Source organism: Manis pentadactyla, chromosome 3, assembly GCF_030020395.1.
Source record: "Manis pentadactyla isolate mManPen7 chromosome 3, mManPen7.hap1, whole genome shotgun sequence".
Lineage (NCBI taxonomy): Eukaryota > Metazoa > Chordata > Mammalia > Pholidota > Manidae > Manis > Manis pentadactyla.
Genome location: NC_080021.1, coordinates 128,518,299 through 128,540,463, shown reverse-complemented (window position 1 = coordinate 128,540,463; position 22,165 = coordinate 128,518,299). Strand labels below are relative to the sequence as shown.

General features: G+C 61.2%; 3 protein-coding genes across 3 annotated transcripts in view; 1 reads left to right on the top strand and 2 right to left on the bottom strand.

The window, feature by feature from the left end:
* Positions 1 to 22,165, top strand: part of ZNF484 (zinc finger protein 484) — a 214,710-nt gene that overhangs the window by 31,188 nt on the left and 161,357 nt on the right. The gene's annotated exons all lie outside the window — the stretch shown is intronic.
* LOC130683106 (NUT family member 2F-like) lies at positions 4,147 to 9,130 on the bottom strand. Its single transcript, XM_057499377.1, has 8 exons — positions 9,103 to 9,130; positions 8,618 to 8,814; positions 8,097 to 8,434; positions 7,128 to 7,256; positions 6,642 to 6,781; positions 5,920 to 6,326; positions 5,240 to 5,356; positions 4,147 to 4,917 (listed from the first exon to the last, which is right to left on the bottom strand). The coding sequence occupies exons 1-8, from the start codon at positions 9,128 to 9,130 to the stop codon at positions 4,147 to 4,149; spliced, it is 2,127 nt and encodes a 708-aa protein (XP_057355360.1).
* On the bottom strand, positions 15,203 to 20,191 carry LOC130683105 (NUT family member 2B-like). Its single transcript, XM_057499376.1, has 8 exons — positions 20,145 to 20,191; positions 19,620 to 19,812; positions 19,159 to 19,496; positions 18,190 to 18,318; positions 17,702 to 17,841; positions 16,980 to 17,386; positions 16,302 to 16,412; positions 15,203 to 15,973 (listed from the first exon to the last, which is right to left on the bottom strand). The coding sequence occupies exons 1-8, from the start codon at positions 20,189 to 20,191 to the stop codon at positions 15,203 to 15,205; spliced, it is 2,136 nt and encodes a 711-aa protein (XP_057355359.1).

Below are 22,165 nucleotides of genomic sequence, written 5' to 3'. Positions count from 1 at the left end.
TGCAGACCCCAGCCAGGCCCCCGTTGCTGGAAAGCCCCAGCCCATCAAAGAAAGGCCCTGCAGACTCCACGTCCAAGACCAGAAATTCCTCCTTTGCGTTTCTTGGAACATCACCCTCCTGCTAAATATGTATGTTTACCTTTTTAATGGTTTTAATGTACTATCTCACACAAGTAAGACCTTCGCATGATCCACAGTCCACTGTAAACACGGAAAGTACAGTGGCGAGTCCTCCTCCCGCCTCTTTCCCAGCAGCCCAGATCGCTGTCCACCGGGAACCGGTGTCATCTGATTGTGCAGATCTTCTCAGACATGTGCTATGTGGCCAAAGGCAAATGCATTCTCTTCTTATTTTTTAAATGCTTTCAGTTTTCTCTTCTGGTGAAAATTCATTTATGTTCTGATATATTTGCAGATATTTACAGCCTTGCAAGCAAGCCACAGTGAGCTTTACTTAACAGAACTCCTGCTGGGGATTGAGAAAAGAACAACTTGCAGACATCTCCCAGGACTTGGGTTTTTATCATGGGAAACCTTAGATGATTTTCACCAAGGAACTTCATATTCAGAGGGATGATGAAGCACAGCATGGTACTGAGACACTCACGAGAGGCAGGCTTCCCTCTTGCTTCCTCCACCAATTGTGGACAAGATTCTCCCTCACGGCTTTCATGTAGGATTTGCTTGTTCTTCTCAAGACCACCGACTGGAAAACCGCACGGTGGAAAAATTATCTCGTCCTAATTCCACACCTCTTTTTATATGACTCCATCAAAAAGCCTAGGCTCCAGAAGCAGATAGAATTGTTAGCCCAAATGTGTTTGAAAACACCAGCCACGCAAGGGGGAGATGACAGTCCTCTGCACTCTGATTTCTGACCATCCCTGCAGGAAGGCCAGGGGCGGGTGTCTTTCGAGAAAACAAAAATCTCCGGACGTGGGTCTCAGGCCTTAGCGGACAGAGGATCTTCCTCCCAGTCAGGGAGGAGCAGCAGAATGGGGAGATCACGTGTGCACACAAGGTTTTAGTGTGGTAGGTGAAGCTGCGGAGTTGACACCCGGTACCCACCTTGCAACAGGCCGGACGGGTGTGTGGAGCTTCTGGGAATGCATTACAAACTCAAGTCCCAAAGTGGCTTCTGCTGCCTGTCTTTTTCATTGCCAGCTCAAGTGCTGCAAAATTCCCTCTGGAAGAGGAGGGGAGTAAAGCTACTCCTACACTGCCTGCTATGCCACTTCAGTTGGCCCCTTGGCCCGTGTGGATCCAGGTCAGAGCGCCATGCTCACGGAGGAGGGTGTGCCCGCCACCCTCCACGCGGAGGCGTGCTCGCCGGGAAACCTGCATGCACTCAGCAGGTGCCGTGAAGGGGACACGAAGTGCAGCAGGCCTGCGGAAGAACCCCGAGTGTTTAGAGCTCTGAGCCAGGAGTGTTCTCTGAAGAGTTATTTTTACATTTTAGGCACTAGTCCATTGTGAGACGTATGTTTTGCAAATATTTGCTCCCAGTCTGCAACTCGTCTTTCCATCTTGTTAAGGCGATCACTGGCAGAGCAAATGTTTTCACTATCGTTGAGGTCTGGCGGGAAGCTCTGGAGGGCCGCCCCTGGACTCGGGGGCGGGGCGCGAACCTAGGGAGTCAGCGCGCTGCCCGTGAGGCCTGTGAGACAGGACGGCTGCGAGGCAGCCAGCCCGCGGTGCGTGGGCCCGGCCGCCGAGCGCAGGGTGCGGGCTGGGGGTGCGCAGTCCACAGGCGGCGGAAAGGAGGCCCGGCTCCGACGCCCCGGGACCCTGAAGCCGGGTCCTGCCAGCCGCGGATTCCCGCTTCGCCTCGCGCGTCGCGCGCACGCGCGCCACACGCCCAGGGAGCGGGCGGGCTCCGGGCGCGCGGACCAGCGGCTCCAACGGCTCCCAGGATCCCTTGCGGCGGACCGCTCGCGCTGCGCACGAGCGCGCGGGGCGGGGCCAACGGCCGAGCGGCCGGTCGGGGGTCCGCGGCGGCTAGCCCCGCCCAGCGCGGGAGGGGACGTGGCCGCCGCGTCCTCGCTGCCGGGGGTGGGCGGGGACGCACGGGCGGCTGCCGGCCTCCAGCACCTCGCGGGCTCTCGGCGCCGAGCTGAGGCGGCCCCGGATGATGACTCAGAAATAAAAGGGGTCATAGCAGATAATTATGGACAGCTATGTGCCAACAAATTGGATGACCTGGAAGAAACGGATAAATTCTTAGAAACATAATCCACCAAAACTGAATCAAGCTCAAATAGAAAGTCTGAACACACCAACAACAAATGAGATTGAATCAATTTTTAAAAACCTCCCCAAACAGCAAAGTTCAAGATGGCATGGCTTCACTGGTGAACTCCACCGAACACTTAAAGAGAAATGTAAAAAGTCCTTAAATGGTCCCAAAAAATTGGATAGGAGGGAGCACTTACAAACTCATTTAGATGACCAGCATTACGTGATACTGAAGCTAGACAGGACAATACAATACAATACAGTAAAATTACAGGCCAATATCCCTGATAAGCATAGATGGAAAAATCCTCAACAAAATTGTAGCAAATCAAATTCAACACCACATTAAAAGGATCATACACAATGATCAAGTAAGATTTGTTCCTGGGATATAAGGACAGTTCAACATACCCAAATGAATGTGACACACTGAATTAACAAAAGGAAGGAATAAAATAAGCTATCTCTATCGATGCAGAAATGGGACTTGAGAAAATTCAGCACCCCTTGCACGGTACAAACTCTCAACAAATTGGGTGTAGAAGGAATGTACTTCAACACAATAAAGGCATATATGAAAAACCCACAACAAGCATACTCACTGATGAAAAACTGAAATCTTTTCTTCTAACGTTAGGCAGAAGGCAAAGGTGCCCACCCTCACTGTTTCTATTCAATAGCACCGAAAGGCCCAGTCAGGGGAATTAGGGGAGAAAAAGAAATAAAAGGCATCCAAATCAGAAAAGAAGTAAAACTATCTCTGCTCATGCATGTCACGATCATACATGTAGAAAACCCTGAAGTGTCAACAGCAAAAACTCTTAGAACTCATAAACCAATTTGGCAAACTTGCAGAATACAAAATCAACATATAGAAACCAGTCATGTGTCTAAACAAAAGCACCAAATTACCCTATTCACAGAAGGTCCAGCCCTGGGGGGAGGCGATGGGACAGCAGTGTGGGCATCGTTGAAATGCAAAGGCCCTGAGGCCAGCCTCTCAGGCCACAGCTACATGGGGCCTCCTACCTCAGTGGACGGGACGCTCCTGCACAGAAATCCCCCAGAGAGACGAGGTGCCCCCCCCCCCCCGCCCAATCTCCTTTCTGAGTGCCCCGATTCTCCTTCCCAGCCCGATGCCCTCTCTGTGCTGAGGGAAGAGGGACTGTCCACCAGCCCACACATTTCATGCGCCCACCGAGGCCGGAGGATGGGCCTTCCACGTCGGTTGTGGAGCCTGTCCCCTCATGACATGCCTTTCCTCTCTGCTCAGCCCCCCAGGAGACCCTGATGCCTGAGCATCCCCCAGCGCCCCAGCCCGCTTCAGCGAGAAAGGGAGGGCCCCCTCTAGACAACGGCTGTCTGCAGGCTCTGTCCAGAAAGTGGGCTGGTGCTGCAGAGAGCACAGGGCCAAAGCAGCTGCCATCCTTCGAAGTTTGGGGTCCTGTGATGACGCTGTGTCCTGGGGACTCCCAAAAGCGGCCTCCAGGAGGGCAGAGGTGGGGCGGGGGAGGGCTTATGCGGGCGGTGGGCAATCGGGAGCCATCTGGAGAATGCACATGAATGTGGAGGGGGAACGGGGACATCATCGCCTTGGGTCCCGGAGCCCGGGACCTTCCTGCTTTCGGCGCCCCTTCCCGTGGAGAAGCCCAGATGCCACTAGGGGCAGAGACGCCGAGCCTTTCGTGACAAAACAGGCTTTATTTGCATTTGCATACAAGGCCCAAATGGGCTGAACACCCCCACCGCCCCACACCTTTCCCACCACCCTCTTATCCCACCCCCCAACCAGCCACCCCCAGGGGCCCTGCCCTCCCACCTCTCCCACCCCACCCTCCCTGTCCCACAGCAGCCAGGATCAGGACTGGGATGTGGAGGAGCCCGAAGCTGCCCTGGAGGGCCGACTCCTCCCTACTGGCTGCAGGGCCGCTTCCTACCCTTCCCTGTGCCGAAAGGGTCCCCCCTTCTCTTCCGGGGCTGTGAGGGGCAGCCCAGCCCCAGAGCCAAGGCTGGTCCCCCAGCGACCCCGAGGCTGGCCCCTGGCAGGGGTGTCTTCCCAGCAGGGGCTGGGCCTGCACACGGGGCCCGACTGCTGGCCTTGCCAGCTGGAGGGCCAGCGGGGCTGAGGCCCGGCTTCTGGGGAGAGCGGGCCTGGGGTACTCCAGGGCGGAGGAGGTCTGAGCCTGGAGTAGGACTCTGGGGCAGTCCCCAGGATGGCAGTGTGTGCTGAGATGCCAGGAGGAAGGCCAGGCTGGGGAGCTCCTCCTCGCCCTCACTGGGCCTGCCCGTGGGCCCCAGGGGCTCCCGAGCAGGACAGGTCTCTCCCGGAGCAGTGGCGAGCCTGGGCCCCAGGCTGGGCGAAGTGCGGCACCGAGCCTGGGGGGCATGGGGCCGCCAGCCAGCCTTCAGGGGAGGGGGCTCCTGGCGTCCTGGAGAGGCAGCGAAGGCTTCGGGCCTCCACACGCCAGCGTCTCCTCGGCTGTGCGCCTGGCGCTGCCCGCAACCAGACTCTGGTGGGCAGGCTTGGTCGCTGGCCCCTAGCTGGGGGCCGTGGCCGTGCCTCTGGGGATCCTGGCCGGCCTCAGACCCAGAAGGCCTTGAGTCCAGTCGGGGTGTGCCGTGACTCGCGGGGGCCTGCACACCCTCCTCCTGCTTCAGTTCCAGGAGTCGCTTCTGCTCCAGCTGTGAGGAGGGAGGGCACCGTGAGGCCGCCCGAGAGGCGGAGGCGGTGCCACGCCAACGACAGCCGCTGCGGCTCTCCTGCCAACCTCACCCCCCAGCTTGGTGCCCCGGCCGGCGTCCTCTCTCTCCTCCCCGGCTCCCCCCATCCTCTCCCTGCCGTACTTCTGCCCGGCCCCCACCCTCAGAGAGGCCCTCCCTGCCACTTCTGCCATGCAACGCCGGGGAACGGTCAGGAAGGAATCCTGTCCTGGGGTCCCCTGCCCTGGCACACCCGGGCTGCCCCTCTCCAGGCTCACCTGTTTCCTTCCCTTTCCCAGCTCACCTGTGCCAAAGACAGTCCTTCCTCCTGCTCCAGCTCCTCAGCGAGGGCCAAGAGATCCAGCTGGGCTTCCGGGCAGGGCAACTCCGCCAGGAAGCGTGGGTGCAGAACTGCGTCCGCCTGGCCCAGAAGGAAGAGGCTGTGAGCATCCTTGGAGGGAATCCCCTGGGCACCCAGAGGACCCAGAGGGCGAGGGAAAAGCAGAGACCAGCCCCAGCCTCCACAACAAGGAGGTGTTGGAAAGACGTGGTCACGGTCCCCGACCACAGGCACACATGCACACGCACAGCATATACACACGTACATGTGTGCATGCCACACACCCCACACGAGACGTGCACGCAAACATATGCACAGCCACACAAGTACATATACAGGTACCTATGCACACACACGCACACACAAGCATGCACACCAACACCCCGCACAACCCTGGCTCACCTGGTTTACCCCTGTACAACACGCAGACACACACATACACTTACACAGATACATATGCACATCCACTGTCACACACACGCACCCGCACACGCATGCGCACACACACACACACACACACACACACACACCAGAGCTGAGGAATAAGAACAACTTAATTCCAGCTGCCTGGGCACCACCCCGACATGGGTGGTGGGAGTGCCGCTCCCTGAAATCCTGTAGCACCCTGGCCAGGGCCAGCCTACCTTGTTGAGAAAGTCTCCCTGGGCACAAAGCTCATTGATGTAGGTCAGGAGACCCGGGTCTGGATAGACGCCCTCCTCTCCCTGTGGCGGCTTGGAGCTATCCTCCCCACGTTCTTCACCGGGCAGCCCCTGAGTTGGGCCGCTGGGCCCCAGCAGCCCCTCCATGATCTCCAGGCCCTCTGCCACGGCCTCGAGGGGGATCTCCGTCGGCGCCTCGGTGTGCGGGCTCTGCCGGCATCGCGGTGGCTGGGCGTTGGCGGACTGGGCCCCGGCGCTGGCCTTCTCGCGGATGCGTGCTGAGGAGGGTGCAGGGAAGGAGTGTGGGTAGGCTGGCCGCACCTTCCCAGCACTGAGCGTGCTCAGGGAGGACGGAGCTCGGGGACATTCCCGTGGGGGGTCATGGCCAGCTGGTCCGCAGGCACCAAGGTGTGGAAGGGGACACAGGGCCTCCGAGGGCTTCATGTTGGGGAGGGAGGCCCGCCCTCCTCCCAGCCCCCTGCCCCTTCCAGCACCCCTTGTGGGTCTCTGATCAGGGCAGAGGGGGGTGGCCATGTCCTAAACCTGGCCCATTCCCGTCGGGACCAAGGGAGACCCCATGCTACTGGTGGCATCGAGGTCACTGCCCAATGCGCCCGGGATGAGTAGGACCGTGTTGGGGACCGAAGCCTTCCCAGGCTCCCACTGCCTCTGGCCTTTGGCTCCGGGGGAACACGGTGGCATACCTCGCTTCTGGCCCCGCTCTGGGGCTGAGGGCGCCCGAGGAACAGGCCTGAGGGGTGCTGGATTAGGCACGCCTTGCGCCGCCTTCATCCACTGTGCGTTCTGACATTGCCTCGCCTCCTCGGCCTCGAACTCCATGAACCTGGGGCGAGGGAGGCACGGTCCCTTGAGGAGGAGGCCTCCCGGGCCCAGGCAGAGAAGCAGTCAATGGAGAGGTCAGACGGAGAGGGCATGGGGTGTCATGGCCCCGGCCATGGTGGGGAGGCAGGCTGCCTGGGACACCCGACCCCATGTACAGCCCCAGGGCCAGTGTCTTAACCCCCCCCCAATGTCCTGAGACCTTCATGTCTAGACAGAAAAGGTCAGCGTCTGGACAGGTGGGGCTCTGGGGAAGGGGAAACGAGTAGCCAGCCTCCCAAAGTGGGGGGGGCATGATCCCAGAGGGGTACAGGTCTTCATCCTGCCCTTGGCCCAGGGCCCTGACTCACCTTCCCGCCATCACATAGTAGATGCTGCGCTCTGACTTGCTTAGACAATGCCACTTCTGCACGCCCCGCTGCAGGACCTCCTCCGGGGTCATGGTGGGGTTCCAGCGGGCCAGGGTCCGAAGCAGTGGGCTGTAATTCGCCCACTGGGGTCAGTCACCATCTGCAGCCCGGAACCTGCCCACCCCACCTCACACTGTGGAGCCCGCATCCCCAGCACGGAGGACTAAGCCCAGGAGGAGACCGGCAGGGTCTCGGCGGTAGAGGCCAGCCTTCCGGGCCACTGTGGTGCCGCCTGGCTCCACAAGCCTCCGCCACGGACTGCGGCCGCCCGTGCCCTCACACCGCAGCTGCCCACTGTGGCCTGGAGAGCTGGGCTGCTCCTCAAATTGGCATTTTCCGGCTAACAACGACAGGCATCAAATGGGCGAGCACAGGCCACGCCATCAGACACCCTGCCTGGACAGCCCAAGGCGCGGGCTCTGCAGGCCTCGGAATGCAGTGGAGTGGCCAGTCAGGAGGCGCCCGGCCATGGTGGGGCTTCCCCGCCCTGGGCTCCGAGTGTGCCGCCCCACCCGCCCCAGTCCCCCCTGCCTCTCCTGGCCTGGACCCTGCACCCAGGAGGGCAGTTGGGCAGAGAGCTGTCTCCTGGGCCCTGGGGTCCCCCGCCTCCCTGAGGGAATGCCCAGGTATCATCCCCTCAGCCCGGTGTTAAAACGGGCAGAACCCTGAGACCGCAGCCTCCAACCCTGGGCCTGCCGGCCAGGGGCCCCACTGTGAGCCTGCAGCGAACCTGTGGTGAGCATTGCAGCCAGAGGCCGGCTGGCTCACAGGGACCGCCCGCGAGATGCGGCCTAAAGGATGTCACCACCAGAAGTGACCGCCTCCCGACAACCAGCCCGGTCAGAGCGAGGGCGACACCGCCCTTGATCCAGGCTGGACACCGTGGCTTCCCCGTTGGACGACACTCACATGAGGAAGCAGGACAGTGCCTCCGCATCGGGACTCTGGGGCAGGTGCCTGCGGGCCAGGGGCTTGCAGTGCTGCCAGCGCCGGAACTTTTCGTTCATGCTGGTGCGGTGGCAGGCGTTCCCGGGCGAGGCGGTGGGCTGCGAGCAGGCCGGGCCGCTGTTCCTAGCGGCCCCAGGTGGACGAGGACTGGCCAATGCTGGGAGCCCGCCAGAGGCCAGCTGGGCAGCTGGCACTGCAGCTCGAGGTGGACGGTGCAGGGACCAGCCTTCATCGCTAGCCTGGGTGCTCCAGGCAGGAGGGGCGGGCAGGATGGTCTTCACTCCCGAGGCCGCCAGGAACTGGGGCACAGGACACACAGCACCCCCACAGAGGGCCCCAGGAGTGCTCCCATGGAGAGGGGCCTGAGTCACGACAAAGGTCTGAGGCTGGGGAGCCTGCACGGGCCTCTGTTCCGGCCAGACGTGCACAGTGACATTGCAGGCCCCGGGCCAGCCTGGGCCACAGCTGGCCTGTGCTGCCACCAACGGCGTGCTGGGAAGAGTCGGCAGCACCAGGGTGCTTCCTGGGGGCAACACTGGGCCCAGGACGTTCGGTGGGTGCTGCTGCCAGGGGGCCCAGTGTGGCGGGCCGAGGACGGGAGGGGCTGACGGCAGCACTGTGAAAGATGACACGAAGGTGCCAAGGTTGACGGTCCCCTGCGGGCCCGGCACTGGAAACGCTGTCAAGACAGGAGAGGTGCTGAGAGAATCTGTCCTGGGAAGGGTGCCCGGGACTCAGGGGCCGGTGTGCTGGTGGAACCGGGCAGGGCACAGCTGTCCGCAGGGGACAGTCAGGCCCCGACCAGCTGAGACCGTTCCCCTGGAAATGTCTGCCCCACCCGGGCCCCCGGCCCACTCTGCCAAGAAGAGACCTCCCAGCAGGTGCTGCGTTTGTGCCACCAGGCCCTGGCCTCATGGCTGTCTCCACACAAGACTTGCAGACACCTGCCTGCGGGGACGACCCCGACCACAGCCCGTGAGCCGCAGGGCACTCATCCCCCGGGTATGGTCCGGGACCTGGGGCCTTGAGACCCGGCAGTGTCTAAAACACCGGGGCCCACGCCCCTCTGCTTTGCGGTGCCCGTGCCCACGTAAATCCCTCTCTTTCTTGCCTGACACAGCACACCAACGCACTTGAAATGTCCCTCTGCGCGGGAAAGGCCCCGGGACCCTGACTGACATAACCCATCCAGAACCACCCACAGCACACCCTTAACATGGGCCAGGGTCCCTGCCACCGCTCAGGAGCTCCATTCCCAGGAGAGGGTCAGTGGAGGAGGTCTCGTGTGCCCTGAATTCTGTCACTCGACAACCAGTGTGGCCTGCAGAGCCTGGGAAAGGGCTGGCAATGGAGAGCAGAGGGCAGTCAGGGGAGGATCCCTCCGCTTTGGAAAGGAATCAGCACGTGTAGATGTCCCACGGGACAGGCAACCATACTCCACGTCCACTATCATCCCTGGGTTAGTGCCTCGCACACAAGCAAACGCCTCATCTCAAAGGTGAAACGCAAAGCTCAAGTTTGTGAGACACTGGACAGGAGGAAGTGGCTCTGCAGAACTGAGTCTCCTCACAGGGAGAAGGATTCAGGATGACTCAGGAACCCAAGCCCTATCCTGCTGGCGTCACCCGGCTGCCCTGTCCCCGGTGAGCCCAACAACAGCCCACTGCCCAGAGGAGAAGAGCTCTGGCTGGAGGGAGGGTGGCAGGTCTGGGCTCCGGCAGCCAGGGGACGCTGTGGACTTGCTTGTGGAGAGGACACGTGCCTGCAGACTTGGCCACAGATAACAGCCCTGGACAATTTTCTGGCTCAGGCCAAGTCTGTCTACCTCTCCTAGCGCACTGTGGGGTCTGGTAAAGTGCAGTTCAGATCCCTTGGGATGACATCGTGGGGCCAGCCCTGTGCCCAGGAGGGTGACTCAGGGCCGGGCTTTCCCGGGACCACCCCCCTCCGTGCCACCACCACAGCCTCCCCAAACGCAGGGTCCACGGCGCGTCTCCTTTCTAGAAAGCAGCAGCGTGTGGGCGGCAGTCCCTTCTCCCTGCTCAGGGCGCTTCCCTTGTGCCACCTGACCCACCTCCAGAAGCCACCTCCCCAGGGCTACCTCAGCTTTCCAGAGGCCTCCCCGCACCTCCCAGGTGAGATACCCTGGGGCCCAGAGCTCTCTCCCCCCTTGACGGTCTAACCACTGTGCCCGGATAACAGTCACATTTGAATCCCAGGGACCGGTGGGCGGTGGCCCCTGAAACACTGCCACCCAGCCTTCAGGCCTTACCTCCTCCTGAAGTCATCCCCACAGGCTGAGATCCGACCGCAGCTGCTTGGCCGTTCCACCTGGGGAACCGAGTCCAGGACCAGAGAGCAGCCTCCTCCACCAACTGCTCAGGATCCCACTCAGGCAGGGCAAGTTTGAATGTAAACAGGCCTAGAATGTAGGGGCCCAAGACACTCTGCAGTGGGGGAGGGGCAGAGGGCAGGCGGGCTGGGGGCACGAGGGAGGGGGAGACATTCCACGGGCACTCTGGCAGGTGGGCAAGAGCACAGGTGCTCTTCCAGCTTACAGCGCCACACCCTCGGTGGGTGCCTCTCTTGGCCGCTTACAAATCGTTTTTCGGGCTCACAGCACCAAGGTCCTAGCTGATGTTCCCGCTACTTTCATTCCGTGACCATCGACCTAGTGTGCGGCCGGGGCCCCACTGCTTCCTACTGCCCGTCACTGACTTCCACAGAGGCTAGGCTTTCTGAACCCATGGGAACAGGTGCTCTGATGAGCACGCAGGTACTCATGGCCACGGGCAGCCCTGCGTTTGAAATGGGGATGTCCGTGCAGCCGCGAGCCTGTTCGGGGCACTGTGCCCGTCGTGCTTCAGGAAGCAGCCCGTGCGTCCCCAGGGCTGTGTGTGGAGGCCCTGCAGACCCCAGCCAGGCCCCCGTTGCTGGAAAGCCCCAGCCCATCAAAGAAAGGCCCTGCAGACTCCACGTCCAAGACCAGAAATTCCTCCTTTGCGTTTCTTGGAACATCACCCTCCTGCTAAATATGTATGTTTACCTTTTTAATGGTTTTAATGTACTATCTCACACAAGTAAGACCTTCGCATGATCCACAGTCCACTGTAAACACGGAAAGTACAGTGGCGAGTCCTCCTCCCGCCTCTTTCCCAGCAGCCCAGATCGCTGTCCACCGGGAACCGGTGTCATCTGATTGTGCAGATCTTCTCAGACATGTGCTATGTGGCCAAAGGCAAATGCATTCTCTTCTTATTTTTTAAATGCTTTCAGTTTTCTCTTCTGGTGAAAATTCATTTATGTTCTGATATATTTGCAGATATTTACAGCCTTGCAAGCAAGCCACAGTGAGCTTTACTTAACAGAACTCCTGCTGGGGATTGAGAAAAGAACAACTTGCAGACATCTCCCAGGACTTGGGTTTTTATCATGGGAAACCTTAGATGATTTTCACCAAGGAACTTCATATTCAGAGGGATGATGAAGCACAGCATGGTACTGAGACACTCACGAGAGGCAGGCTTCCCTCTTGCTTCCTCCACCAATTGTGGACAAGATTCTCCCTCACGGCTTTCATGTAGGATTTGCTTGTTCTTCTCAGGACCACCGACTGGAAAACCGCACGGTGGAAAAATTATCTCGTCCCAATTCCACACCTCTTTTTATATGACTCCATCAAAAAGCCTAGGCTCCAGAAGCAGATAGAATTGTTAGCCCAAATGTGTTTGAAAACACCAGCCACGCAAGGGGGAGATGACAGTCCTCTGCACTCTGATTTCTGACCATCCCTGCAGGAAGGCCAGGGGCGGGTGTCTTTCGAGAAAACAAAAATCTCCGGACGTGGGTCTCAGGCCTTAGCGGACAGAGGATCTTCCTCCCAGTCAGGGAGGAGCAGCAGAATGGGGAGATCACGTGTGCACACAAGGTTTTAGTGTGGTAGGTGAAGCTGCGGAGTTGACACCCGGTACCCACCTTGCAACAGGCCGGACGGGTGTGTGGAGCTTCTGGGAATGCATTACAAACTCAAGTCCCAAAGTGGCTTCTGCTGCCTGTCTTTTTCATTGCCAGCTCAAGTGCTGCAAAATTCCCTCTGGAAGAGGAGGGGAGTAAAGCTACTCCTACACTGCCTGCTATGCCACTTCAGTTGGCCCCTTGGCCCGTGTGGATCCAGGTCAGAGCGCCATGCTCACGGAGGAGGGTGTGCCCGCCACCCTCCACGCGGAGGCGTGCTCGCCGGGAAACCTGCATGCACTCAGCAGGTGCCGTGAAGGGGACACGTAGTGCAGCAGGCCTGCGGAAGAACCCCGAGTGTTTCCCGGGTGGGTCTAGAGCTCTGAGCCAGGAGTGTTCTCTGAAGAGTTATTTTTACGTTTTAGGCACTAGTCCATTGTGAGACGTATGTTTTGCAAATATTTGCTCCCAGTCTGCAACTCGTCTTTCCATCTTGTTAAGGCGATCACTGGCAGAGCAAATGTTTTCACTATCGTTGAGGTCTGGCGGGAAGCTCTGGAGGGCCGCCCCTGGACTCGGGGGCGGGGCGCGAACCTAGGGAGTCAGCCCGCTGCCCGTGAGGCCTGTGAGACAGGACGGCTGCGAGGCAGCCAGCCCGCGGTGCGTGGGCCCGGCCGCCGAGCGCAGGGTGCGGGCTGGGGGTGCGCAGTCCTCAGGCGGCGGATAGGAGGCCCGGCTCCGACGCCCCGGGACCCTGAAGCCGGGTCCTGCCAGCCGCGGATTCCCGCTTCGCCTCGCGCGTCGCGCGCACGCGCGCCACACGCCCAGGGAGCGGGCGGGCTCCGGGCGCGCGGACCAGCGGCTCCAACGGCTCCCAGGATCCCTTGCGGCGGACCGCTCGCGCTGCGCACGAGCGCGCGGGGCGGGGCCAACGGCCGAGCGGCCGGTCGGGGGTCCGCGGCGGCTAGCCCCGCCCAGCGCGGGAGGGGACGTGGCCGCCGCGTCCTCGCTGCCGGGGGTGGGCGGGGACGCACGGGCGGCTGCCGGCCTCCAGCACCTCGCGGGCTCTCGGCGCCGAGCTGAGGCGGCCCCGGATGATGACTCAGAAATAAAAGGGGTCATAGCAGATAATTATGGACAGCTATGTGCCAACAAATTGGATGACCTGGAAGAAACGGATAAATTCTTAGAAACATAATCCACCAAAACTGAATCAAGCTCAAATAGAAAGTCTGAACACACCAACAACAAATGAGATTGAATCAATTTTTAAAAACCTCCCCAAACAGCAAAGTTCAAGATGGCATGGCTTCACTGGTGAACTCCACCGAACACTTAAAGAGAAATGTAAAAAGTCCTTAAATGGTCCCAAAAAATTGGATAGGAGGGAGCACTTACAAACTCATTTAGATGACCAGCATTACGTGATACTGAAGCTAGACAGGACAATACAATACAATACAGTAAAATTACAGGCCAATATCCCTGATAAGCATAGATGGAAAAATCCTCAACAAAATTGTAGCAAATCAAATTCAACACCACATTAAAAGGATCATACACAATGATCAAGTAAGATTTGTTCCTGGGATATAAGGACAGTTCAACATACCCAAATGAATGTGACACACTGAATTAACAAAAGGAAGGAATAAAATAAGCTATCTCTATCGATGCAGAAATGGGACTTGAGAAAATTCAGCACCCCTTGCACGGTACAAACTCTCAACAAATTGGGTGTAGAAGGAATGTACTTCAACACAATAAAGGCATATATGAAAAACCCACAACAAGCATACTCACTGATGAAAAACTGAAATCTTTTCTTCTAACGTTAGGCAGAAGGCAAAGGTGCCCACCCTCACTGTTTCTATTCAATAGCACCGAAAGGCCCAGTCAGGGGAATTAGGGGAGAAAAAGAAATAAAAGGCATCCAAATCAGAAAAGAAGTAAAACTATCTCTGCTCATGCATGTCACGATCATACATGTAGAAAACCCTGAAGTGTCAACAGCAAAAACTCTTAGAACTCATAAACCAATTTGGCAAACTTGCAGAATACAAAATCAACATATAGAAACCAGTCATGTGTCTAAACAAAAGCACCAAATTACCCTATTCACAGAAGGTCCAGCCCTGGGGGGAGGCGATGGGACAGCAGTGTGGGCATCGTTGAAATGCAAAGGCCCTGAGGCCAGCCTCTCAGGCCACAGCTACATGGGGCCTCCTACCTCAGTGGACGGGACGCTCCTGCACAGAAATCCCCCAGAGAGACGAGGTGCCCCCCCCCCCCGCGCCCAATCTCCTTTCTGAGTGCCCCGATTCTCCTTCCCAGCCCGATGCCCTCTCTGTGCTGAGGGAAGAGGGACTGTCCACCAGCCCACACATTTCATGCGCCCACCGAGGCCGGAGGATGGGCCTTCCACGTCGGTTGTGGAGCCTGTCCCCTCATGACATGCCTTTCCTCTCTGCTCAGCCCCCCAGGAGACCCTGATGCCTGAGCATCCCCCAGCGCCCCAGCCCGCTTCAGCGAGAAAGGGAGGGCCCCCTCTAGACAACGGCTGTCTGCAGGCTCTGTCCAGAAAGTGGGCTGGTGCTGCAGAGAGCACAGGGCCAAAGCAGCTGCCATCCTTCGAAGTTTGGGGTCCTGTGATGACGCTGTGTCCTGGGGACTCCCAAAAGCGGCCTCCAGGAGGGCAGAGGTGGGGCGGGGGAGGGCTTATGCGGGCGGTGGGCAATCGGGAGCCATCTGGAGAATGCACATGAATGTGGAGGGGGAACGGGGACATCATCGCCTTGGGTCCCGGAGCCCGGGACCTTCCTGCTTTCGGCGCCCCTTCCCGTGGAGAAGCCCAGATGCCACTAGGGGCAGAGACGCCGAGCCTTTCGTGACAAAACAGGCTTTATTTGCATTTGCATACAAGGCCCAAATGGGCTGAACACCCCCACCGCCCCACACCTTTCCCACCACCCTCTTATCCCACCCCCCAACCAGCCACCCCCAGGGACCCTGCCCTCCCACCTCTCCCACCCCACCCTCCCTGTCCCACAGCAGCCAGGATCAGGACTGGGATGTGGAGGAGCCCGAAGCTGCCCTGGAGGGCCGACTCCTCCCTACTGGCTGCAGGGCCGCTTCCTACCCTTCCCTGTGCCGAAAGGGTCCCCCCTTCTCTTCCGGGGCTGTGAGGGGCAGCCCAGCCCCAGAGCCAAGGCTGGTCCCCCAGCGACCCCGAGGCTGGCCCCTGGCAGGGGTGTCTTCCCAGCAGGGGCTGGGCCTGCACACGGGGCCCGACTGCTGGCCTTGCCAGCTGGAGGGCCAGCGGGGCTGAGGCCCGGCTTCTGGGGAGAGCGGGCCTGGGGTACTCCAGGGCGGAGGAGGTCTGAGCCTGGAGTAGGACTCTGGGGCAGTCCCCAGGATGGCAGTGTGTGCTGAGATGCCAGGAGGAAGGCCAGGCTGGGGAGCTCCTCCTCGCCCTCACTGGGCCTGCCCGTGGGCCCCAGGGGCTCCCGAGCAGGACAGGTCTCTCCCGGAGCAGTGGCGAGCCTGGGCCCCAGGCTGGGCGAAGTGCGGCACCGAGCCTGGGGGGCATGGGGCCGCCAGCCAGCCTTCAGGGGAGGGGGCTCCTGGCGTCCTGGAGAGGCAGCGAAGGCTTCGGGCCTCCACACGCCAGCGTCTCCTCGGCTGTGCGCCTGGCGCTGCCCGCAACCAGACTCTGGTGGGCAGGCTTGGTCGCTGGCCCCTAGCTGGGGGCCGTGGCCGTGCCTCTGGGGATCCTGGCCGGCCTCAGACCCAGAAGGCCTTGAGTCCAGTCGGGGTGTGCCGTGACTCGCGGGGGCCTGCACACCCTCCTCCTGCTTCAGTTCCAGGAGTCGCTTCTGCTCCAGCTGCGAGGAGGGAGGGCACCGTGAGGCCGCCCGAGAGGCGGAGGCGGTGCCACGCCAACGATAGCCGCTGCGGCTCTCCTGCCAACCTCACCCCCCAGCTTGGTGCCCCGGCCGGCGTCCTCTCTCTCCTCCCCGGCTCCCCCCATCCTCTCCCTGCCGTACTCCTGCCCGGCCCCCACCCTCAGAGAGGCCCTCCCTGCCACTTCTGCCATGCAACGCAGGGGAACGGTCAGGAAGGAATCCTGTCCTGGGGTCCCCTGCCCTGGCACACCCGGGCTGCCTCTCTCCAGGCTCACCTGTTTCCTTCCCTTTCCCAGCTCACCTGTGCCAAAGACAGTCCTTCCTCCTGCTCCAGCTCCTCAGCGAGGGCCAAGAGATCCAGCTGGGCTTCCGGGCAGGGCAACTCCGCCAGGAAGCGTGGGTGCAGAACTGCGTCCGCCTGGCCCAGAAGGAAGAGGCTGTGAGCATCCTTGGAGGGAATCCCCTGGGCACCCAGAGGACCCAGAGGGCGAGGGAAAAGCAGAGACCAGCCCCAGCCTCCACAACAAGGAGGTGTTGGAAAGACGTGGTCACGGTCCCCGACCACAGGCACACATGCACACGCACAGCATATACACACGTACATGTGTGCATGCCACACACCCCACACGAGACGTGCACGCAAACATATGCACAGCCACACAAGTACATATACAGGTACCTATGCACACACACGCACACACAAGCATGCACACCAACACCCCGCACAACCCTGGCTCACCTGGTTTACCCCTGTACAACACGCAGACACACACATACATTTACACAGATACATATGCACATCCACTGTCACACACACGCACCCGCACACGCATGCGCACACACACACACACACACACACACACACACACACCAGAGCTGAGGAATAAGAACAACTTAATTCCAGCTGCCTGGGCACCACCCCGACATGGGTGGTGGGAGTGCCGCTCCCTGAAATCCTGTAGCACCCTGGCCAGGGCCAGCCTACCTTGTTGAGAAAGTCTCCCTGGGCACAAAGCTCATTGATGTAGGTCAGGAGACCCGCGTCTGGATAGACGCCCTCCTCTCCCTGTGGCGGCTTGGAGCTATCCTCCCCACGTTCTTCACCGGGCAGCCCCTGAGTTGGGCCGCTGGGCCCCAGCAGCCCCTCCATGATCTCCAGGCCCTCTGCCACGGCCTCGAGGGGGATCTCCGTCGGCGCCTCGGTGTGCGGGCTCTGCCGGCATCGCGGTGGCTGGGCGTTGGCGGACTGGGCCCCGGCGCTGGCCTTCTCGCGGATGCGTGCTGAGGAGGGTGCAGGGAAGGAGTGTGGGTAGCCTGGCCGCACCTCCCCAGCACTGAGCGTGCTCAGGGAGGACGGAGCTCGGGGACATTCCCGTGGGGGGTCATGGCCAGCTGGTCCGCAGGCACCAAGGTGTGGAAGGGGACACAGGGCCTCCGAGGGCTTCATGCTGGGGAGGGAGGCCCGCCCTCCTCCCAGCCCCCTGCCCCTTCCAGCACCCCTTGTGGGTCTCTGATCAGGGCAGAGGGGGGTGGCCATGTCCTAAACCTGGCCCATTCCCGTCGGGACCAAGGGAGACCCCACGCTACTGGTGGCATCGAGGTCACTGCCCAATGCGCCCGGGATGAGTAGGACCGTGTTGGGGACCGAAGCCTTCCCAGGCTCCCACTGCCTCTGGCCTTTGGCTCCGGGGGAACACGGTGGCATACCTCGCTTCTGGCCCCGCTCTGGGGCTGAGGGCGCCCGAGGAACAGGCCTGAGGGGTGCTGGATGAGGCACGCCCTGCGCCGCCTTCATCCACTGTGCGTTCTGACATTGCCTCGCCTCCTCGGCCTCGAACTCCATGAACCTGGGGCGAGGGAGGCACGGTCCCTTGAGGAGGAGGCCTCCCGGGCCCAGGCAGAGAAGCAGTCAATGGAGAGGTCAGACTGAGAGGGGATGGGGTGTCATGGCCCCGGCCATGGTGGGGAGGCAGGCTGCCTGGGACACCCGACCCCATGTACAGCCCCAGGGCCAGTGTCTGCACCCTCCCCCCCAATGCCCTGAGACCTTCATGTCTAGACAGAAAAGGTCAGCGTCTGGACAGGTGGGGCTCTGGGGCAGGGGAAACGAGTAGCCAGCCTCCCAAAGTGGGGGGGGCATGATCCCAGAGGGGTACAGGTCTTCATCCTGCCCTTGGCCCAGGGCCCTGACTCACCTTCCCGCCATCACATAGTAGATGCTGCGCTCTGACTTGCTTAGACAATGCCACTTCTGCACGCCCCGCTGCAGGACCTCCTCCCGGGTCATGGTGGGGTTCCGGCGGGCCAGGGTCCGAAGCACTGGGCTGTAATTCGCCCACTGGGGTCAGTCACCATCTGCAGCCCGGAACCTGCCCACCCCACCTCACACTGTGGAGCCCGCATCCCCAGCACGGAGGACTAAGCCCAGGAGGAGACCGGCAGGGTCTCGGCAGTAGAGGCCAGCCTTCCGGGCCACTGTGGTGCCGCCTGACTCCACAAGCCTCCGCCACGGACTGCGGCCGCCCGTGCCCTCACACCGCAGCTGCCCACTGTGGCCTGGAGAGCTGGGCTGCTCCTCAAATTGGCATTTTCCGGCTAACAACGACAGGCATCAAATGGGCGAGCACAGGCCACGCCATCAGACACCCTGCCTGGACAGCCCAAGGCGCGGGCTCTGCAGGCCTCGGAATGCAGTGGAGTGGCCAGTCAGGAGGCGCCCGGCCATGGTGGGGCTTCCCCGCCCTGGGCTCCGAGTGTGCCGCCCCACCCGCCCCAGTCCCCCCTGCCTCTCCTGGCCTGGACCCTGCACCCAGGAGGGCAGTTGGGCAGAGAGCTGTCTCCTGGGCCCTGGGGTCCCCCGCCTCCCTGAGGGGATGCCCAGGTATCATCCCCTCAGCCCGGTGTTAAAACGGGCAGAACCCTGAGACCGCAGCCTCCAACCCTGGGCCTGCCGGCCAGGGGCCCCACTGTGAGCCCGCAGCGAACCTGTGGTGAGCATTGCAGCCAGAGGCCGGCTGGCTCACAAGGACCGCCCGCGAGATGCGGCCTAAAGGATGTCACCACCAGAAGTGACCGCCTCCCGACAACCAGCCCGGTCAGAGCGAGGGCGACACCGCCCTTGATCCAGGCTGGACACCGTGGCTTCCCCGTTGGACGACACTCACATGAGGAAGCAGGACAGTGCCTCCGCATCGGGACTCTGGGGCAGGTGCCTGCGGGCCAGGGGCTTGCAGTGCTGCCAGCGCCGGAACTTTTCGTTCACGCTGGTGCGGTGGCAGGCGTTCCCGGGCGAGGCAGTGGGCTGCGAGCAGGCCGGGCCGCTGTTCCTAGCGGCCCCAGGTGGACGAGGACTGGCCAATGCTGGGAGCCCGCCAGAGGCCAGCTGGGCAGCTGGCACTGCAGCTCGAGGTGGACGGTGCAGGGACCAGCCTTCATCGCTAGCCTGGGTGCTCCAGGCAGGAGGGGCGGGCAGGATGGTCTTCACTCCCGAGGCCGCCAGGAACTGGGGCACAGGACACACAGCACCCCCACAGAGGGCCCCAGGAGTGCTCCCATGGAGAGGGGCCTGAGTCACGACAAAGGTCTGAGGCTGGGGAGCCTGCACGGGCCTCTGTTCCGGCCAGACGTGCACAGTGACGTTGCAGGCCCCGGGCCAGCCTGGGCCACAGCTGGCCTGTGCTGCCACCAACGGCGTGCTGGGAAGAGTCGGCAGCACCAGGGTGCTTCCTGGGGGCAACACTGGGCCCAGGACGTTCGGTGGGTGCTGCTGCCAGGGGCCCAGTGTGGCGGGCCGAGGACGGGAGTGGCTGACGGCAGCACTGTGAAAGATGACACGAAGGTGCCAAGGTTGACGGTCCCCTGCGGGCCCGGCACTGGAAACGCTGTCAAGACAGGAGAGGTGCTGAGAGAATCTGTCCTGGGAAGGGTGCCCGGGACTCAGGGGCCGGTGTGCTGGTGGAACCGGGCAGGGCACAGCTGTCCGCAGGGGACAGTCAGGCCCCGACCAGCTGAGACCGTTCCCCTGGAAATGTCTGCCCCACCCGGGCCCCCGGCCCACTCTGCCAAGAAGAGACCTCCCAGCAGGTGCTGCGTTTGTGCCACCAGGCCCTGGCCTCATGGCTGTCTCCACACAAGACTTGCAGACACCTGCCTGCGGGGACGACCCCGACCACAGCCCGTGAGCCGCAGGGCACTCATCCCCCGGGTATGGTCCGGGACCTGGGGCCTTGAGACCCGGCAGTGTCTAAAACACCGGGGCCCACGCCCCTCTGCTTTGCGGTGCCCGTGCCCACGTAAATCCCTCTCTTTCTTGCCTGACACAGCACACCAACGCACTTGAAATGTCCCTCTGCGCGGGAAAGGCCCCGGGACCCTGACTGACATAACCCATCCAGAACCACCCACAGCACACCCTTAACATGGGCCAGGGTCCCTGCCACCGCTCAGGAGCTCCATTCCCAGGAGAGGGTCAGTGGAGGAGGTCTCGTGTGCCCTGAATTCTGTCACTCGACAACCAGTGTGGCCTGCAGAGCCTGGGAAAGGGCTGGCAATGGAGAGCAGAGGGCAGTCAGGGGAGGATCCCTCCGCTTTGGAAAGGAATCAGCACGTGTAGATGTCCCACGGGACAGGCAACCATACTCCACGTCCACTATCATCCCTGGGTTAGTGCCTCGCACACAAGCAAACGCCTCATCTCAAAGGTGAAACGCAAAGCTCAAGTTTGTGAGACACTGGACAGGAGGAAGTGGCTCTGCAGAACTGAGTCTCCTCACAGGGAGAAGGATTCAGGATGACTCAGGAACCCAAGCCCTATCCTGCTGGCGTCACCCGGCTGCCCTGTCCCCGGTGAGCCCAACAACAGCCCACTGCCCAGAGGAGAAGAGCTCTGGCTGGAGGGAGGGTGGCAGGTCTGGGCTCCGGCAGCCAGGGGACGCTGTGGACTTGCTTGTGGAGAGGACACGTGCCTGCAGACTTGGCCACAGATAACAGCCCTGGACAATTTTCTGGCTCAGGCCAAGTCTGTCTACCTCTCCTAGCGCACTGTGGGGTCTGGTAAAGTGCAGTTCAGATCCCTTGGGATGACATCGTGGGGCCAGCCCTGTGCCCAGGAGGGTGACTCAGGGCCGGGCTTTCCCGGGACCACCCCCCTCCGTGCCACCACCACAGCCTCCCCAAACGCAGGGTCCACGGCGCGTCTCCTTTCTAGAAAGCAGCAGCGTGTGGGCGGCAGTCCCTTCTCCCTGCTCAGGGCGCTTCCCTTGTGCCACCTGACCCACCTCCAGAAGCCACCTCCCCAGGGCTACCTCAGCTTTCCAGAGGCCTCCCCGCACCTCCCAGGTGAGATACCCTGGGGCCCAGAGCTCTCTCCCCCCTTGACGGTCTAACCACTGTGCCCGGATAACAGTCACATTTGAATCCCAGGGACCGGTGGGCGGTGGCCCCTGAAACACTGCCACCCAGCCTTCAGGCCTTACCTCCTCCTGAAGTCATCGCCACAGGCTGAGATCCGACCGCAGCTGCTTGGCCGTTCCACCTGGGGAACCGAGTCCAGGACCAGAGAGCAGCCTCCTCCACCAACTGCTCAGGATCCCACTCAGGCAGGGCAAGTTTGAATGTAAACAGGCCTAGAATGTAGGGGCCCAAGACACTCTGCAGTGGGGGAGGGGCAGAGGGCAGGCGGGCTGGGGGCACGAGGGAGGGGGAGACATTCCACGGGCACTCTGGCAGGTGGGCAAGAGCACAGGTGCTCTTCCAGCTTACAGCGCCACACCCTCGGTGGGTGCCTCTCTTGGCCGCTTACAAATCGTTTTTCGGGCTCACAGCACCAAGGTCCTAGCTGATGTTCCCGCTACTTTCATTCCGTGACCATCGACCTAGTGTGCGGCCGGGGCCCCACTGCTTCCTACTGCCCGTCACTGACTTCCACAGAGGCTAGGCTTTCTGAACCCATGGGAACAGGTGCTCTGATGAGCACGCAGGTACTCATGGCCACGGGCAGCCCTGCGTTTGAAATGGGGATGTCCGTGCAGCCGCGAGCCTGTTCGGGGCACTGTGCCCGTCGCGCTTCAGGAAGCAGCCCGTGCGTCCCCAGGGCTGTGTGTGGAGGCCCTGCAGACCCCAGCCAGGCCCCCGTTGCTGGAAAGCCCCAGCCCATCAAAGAAAGGCCCTGCA

What these genes read in the sequence shown, in the direction of transcription:
- LOC130683106 (XM_057499377.1), bottom strand. Translation starts at nt 9,130, where the DNA reads ATGAGTGCCCTGCGGCTCACGGGCTGTG. An exon ending in TACTATGTGATGGCGGGAAG is followed by an intron (nt 6,782 to 7,127) that starts GTGAGTCAGGGC and finishes CCCTCGCCCCAG; the next exon opens with GTTCATGGAGTTCGAGGCCG. An exon ending in AGGGAGACTTTCTCAACAAG is followed by an intron (nt 5,357 to 5,919) that starts GTAGGCTGGCCC and finishes CTTCTGGGCCAG; the next exon opens with GCGGACGCAGTTCTGCACCC.
- LOC130683105 (XM_057499376.1), bottom strand. Translation starts at nt 20,191, where the DNA reads ATGAGTGCCCTGCGGCTCACGGGCTGTGGTCGGGGTCGTCCCCGCAG. An exon ending in AGGGAGACTTTCTCAACAAG is followed by an intron (nt 16,413 to 16,979) that starts GTAGGCTGGCCC and finishes CTTCTGGGCCAG; the next exon opens with GCGGACGCAGTTCTGCACCC. An exon ending in AGGAGGAAGGACTGTCTTTG is followed by an intron (nt 15,974 to 16,301) that starts GCACAGGTGAGC and finishes CCCTCCTCGCAG; the next exon opens with CTGGAGCAGAAGCGACTCCT.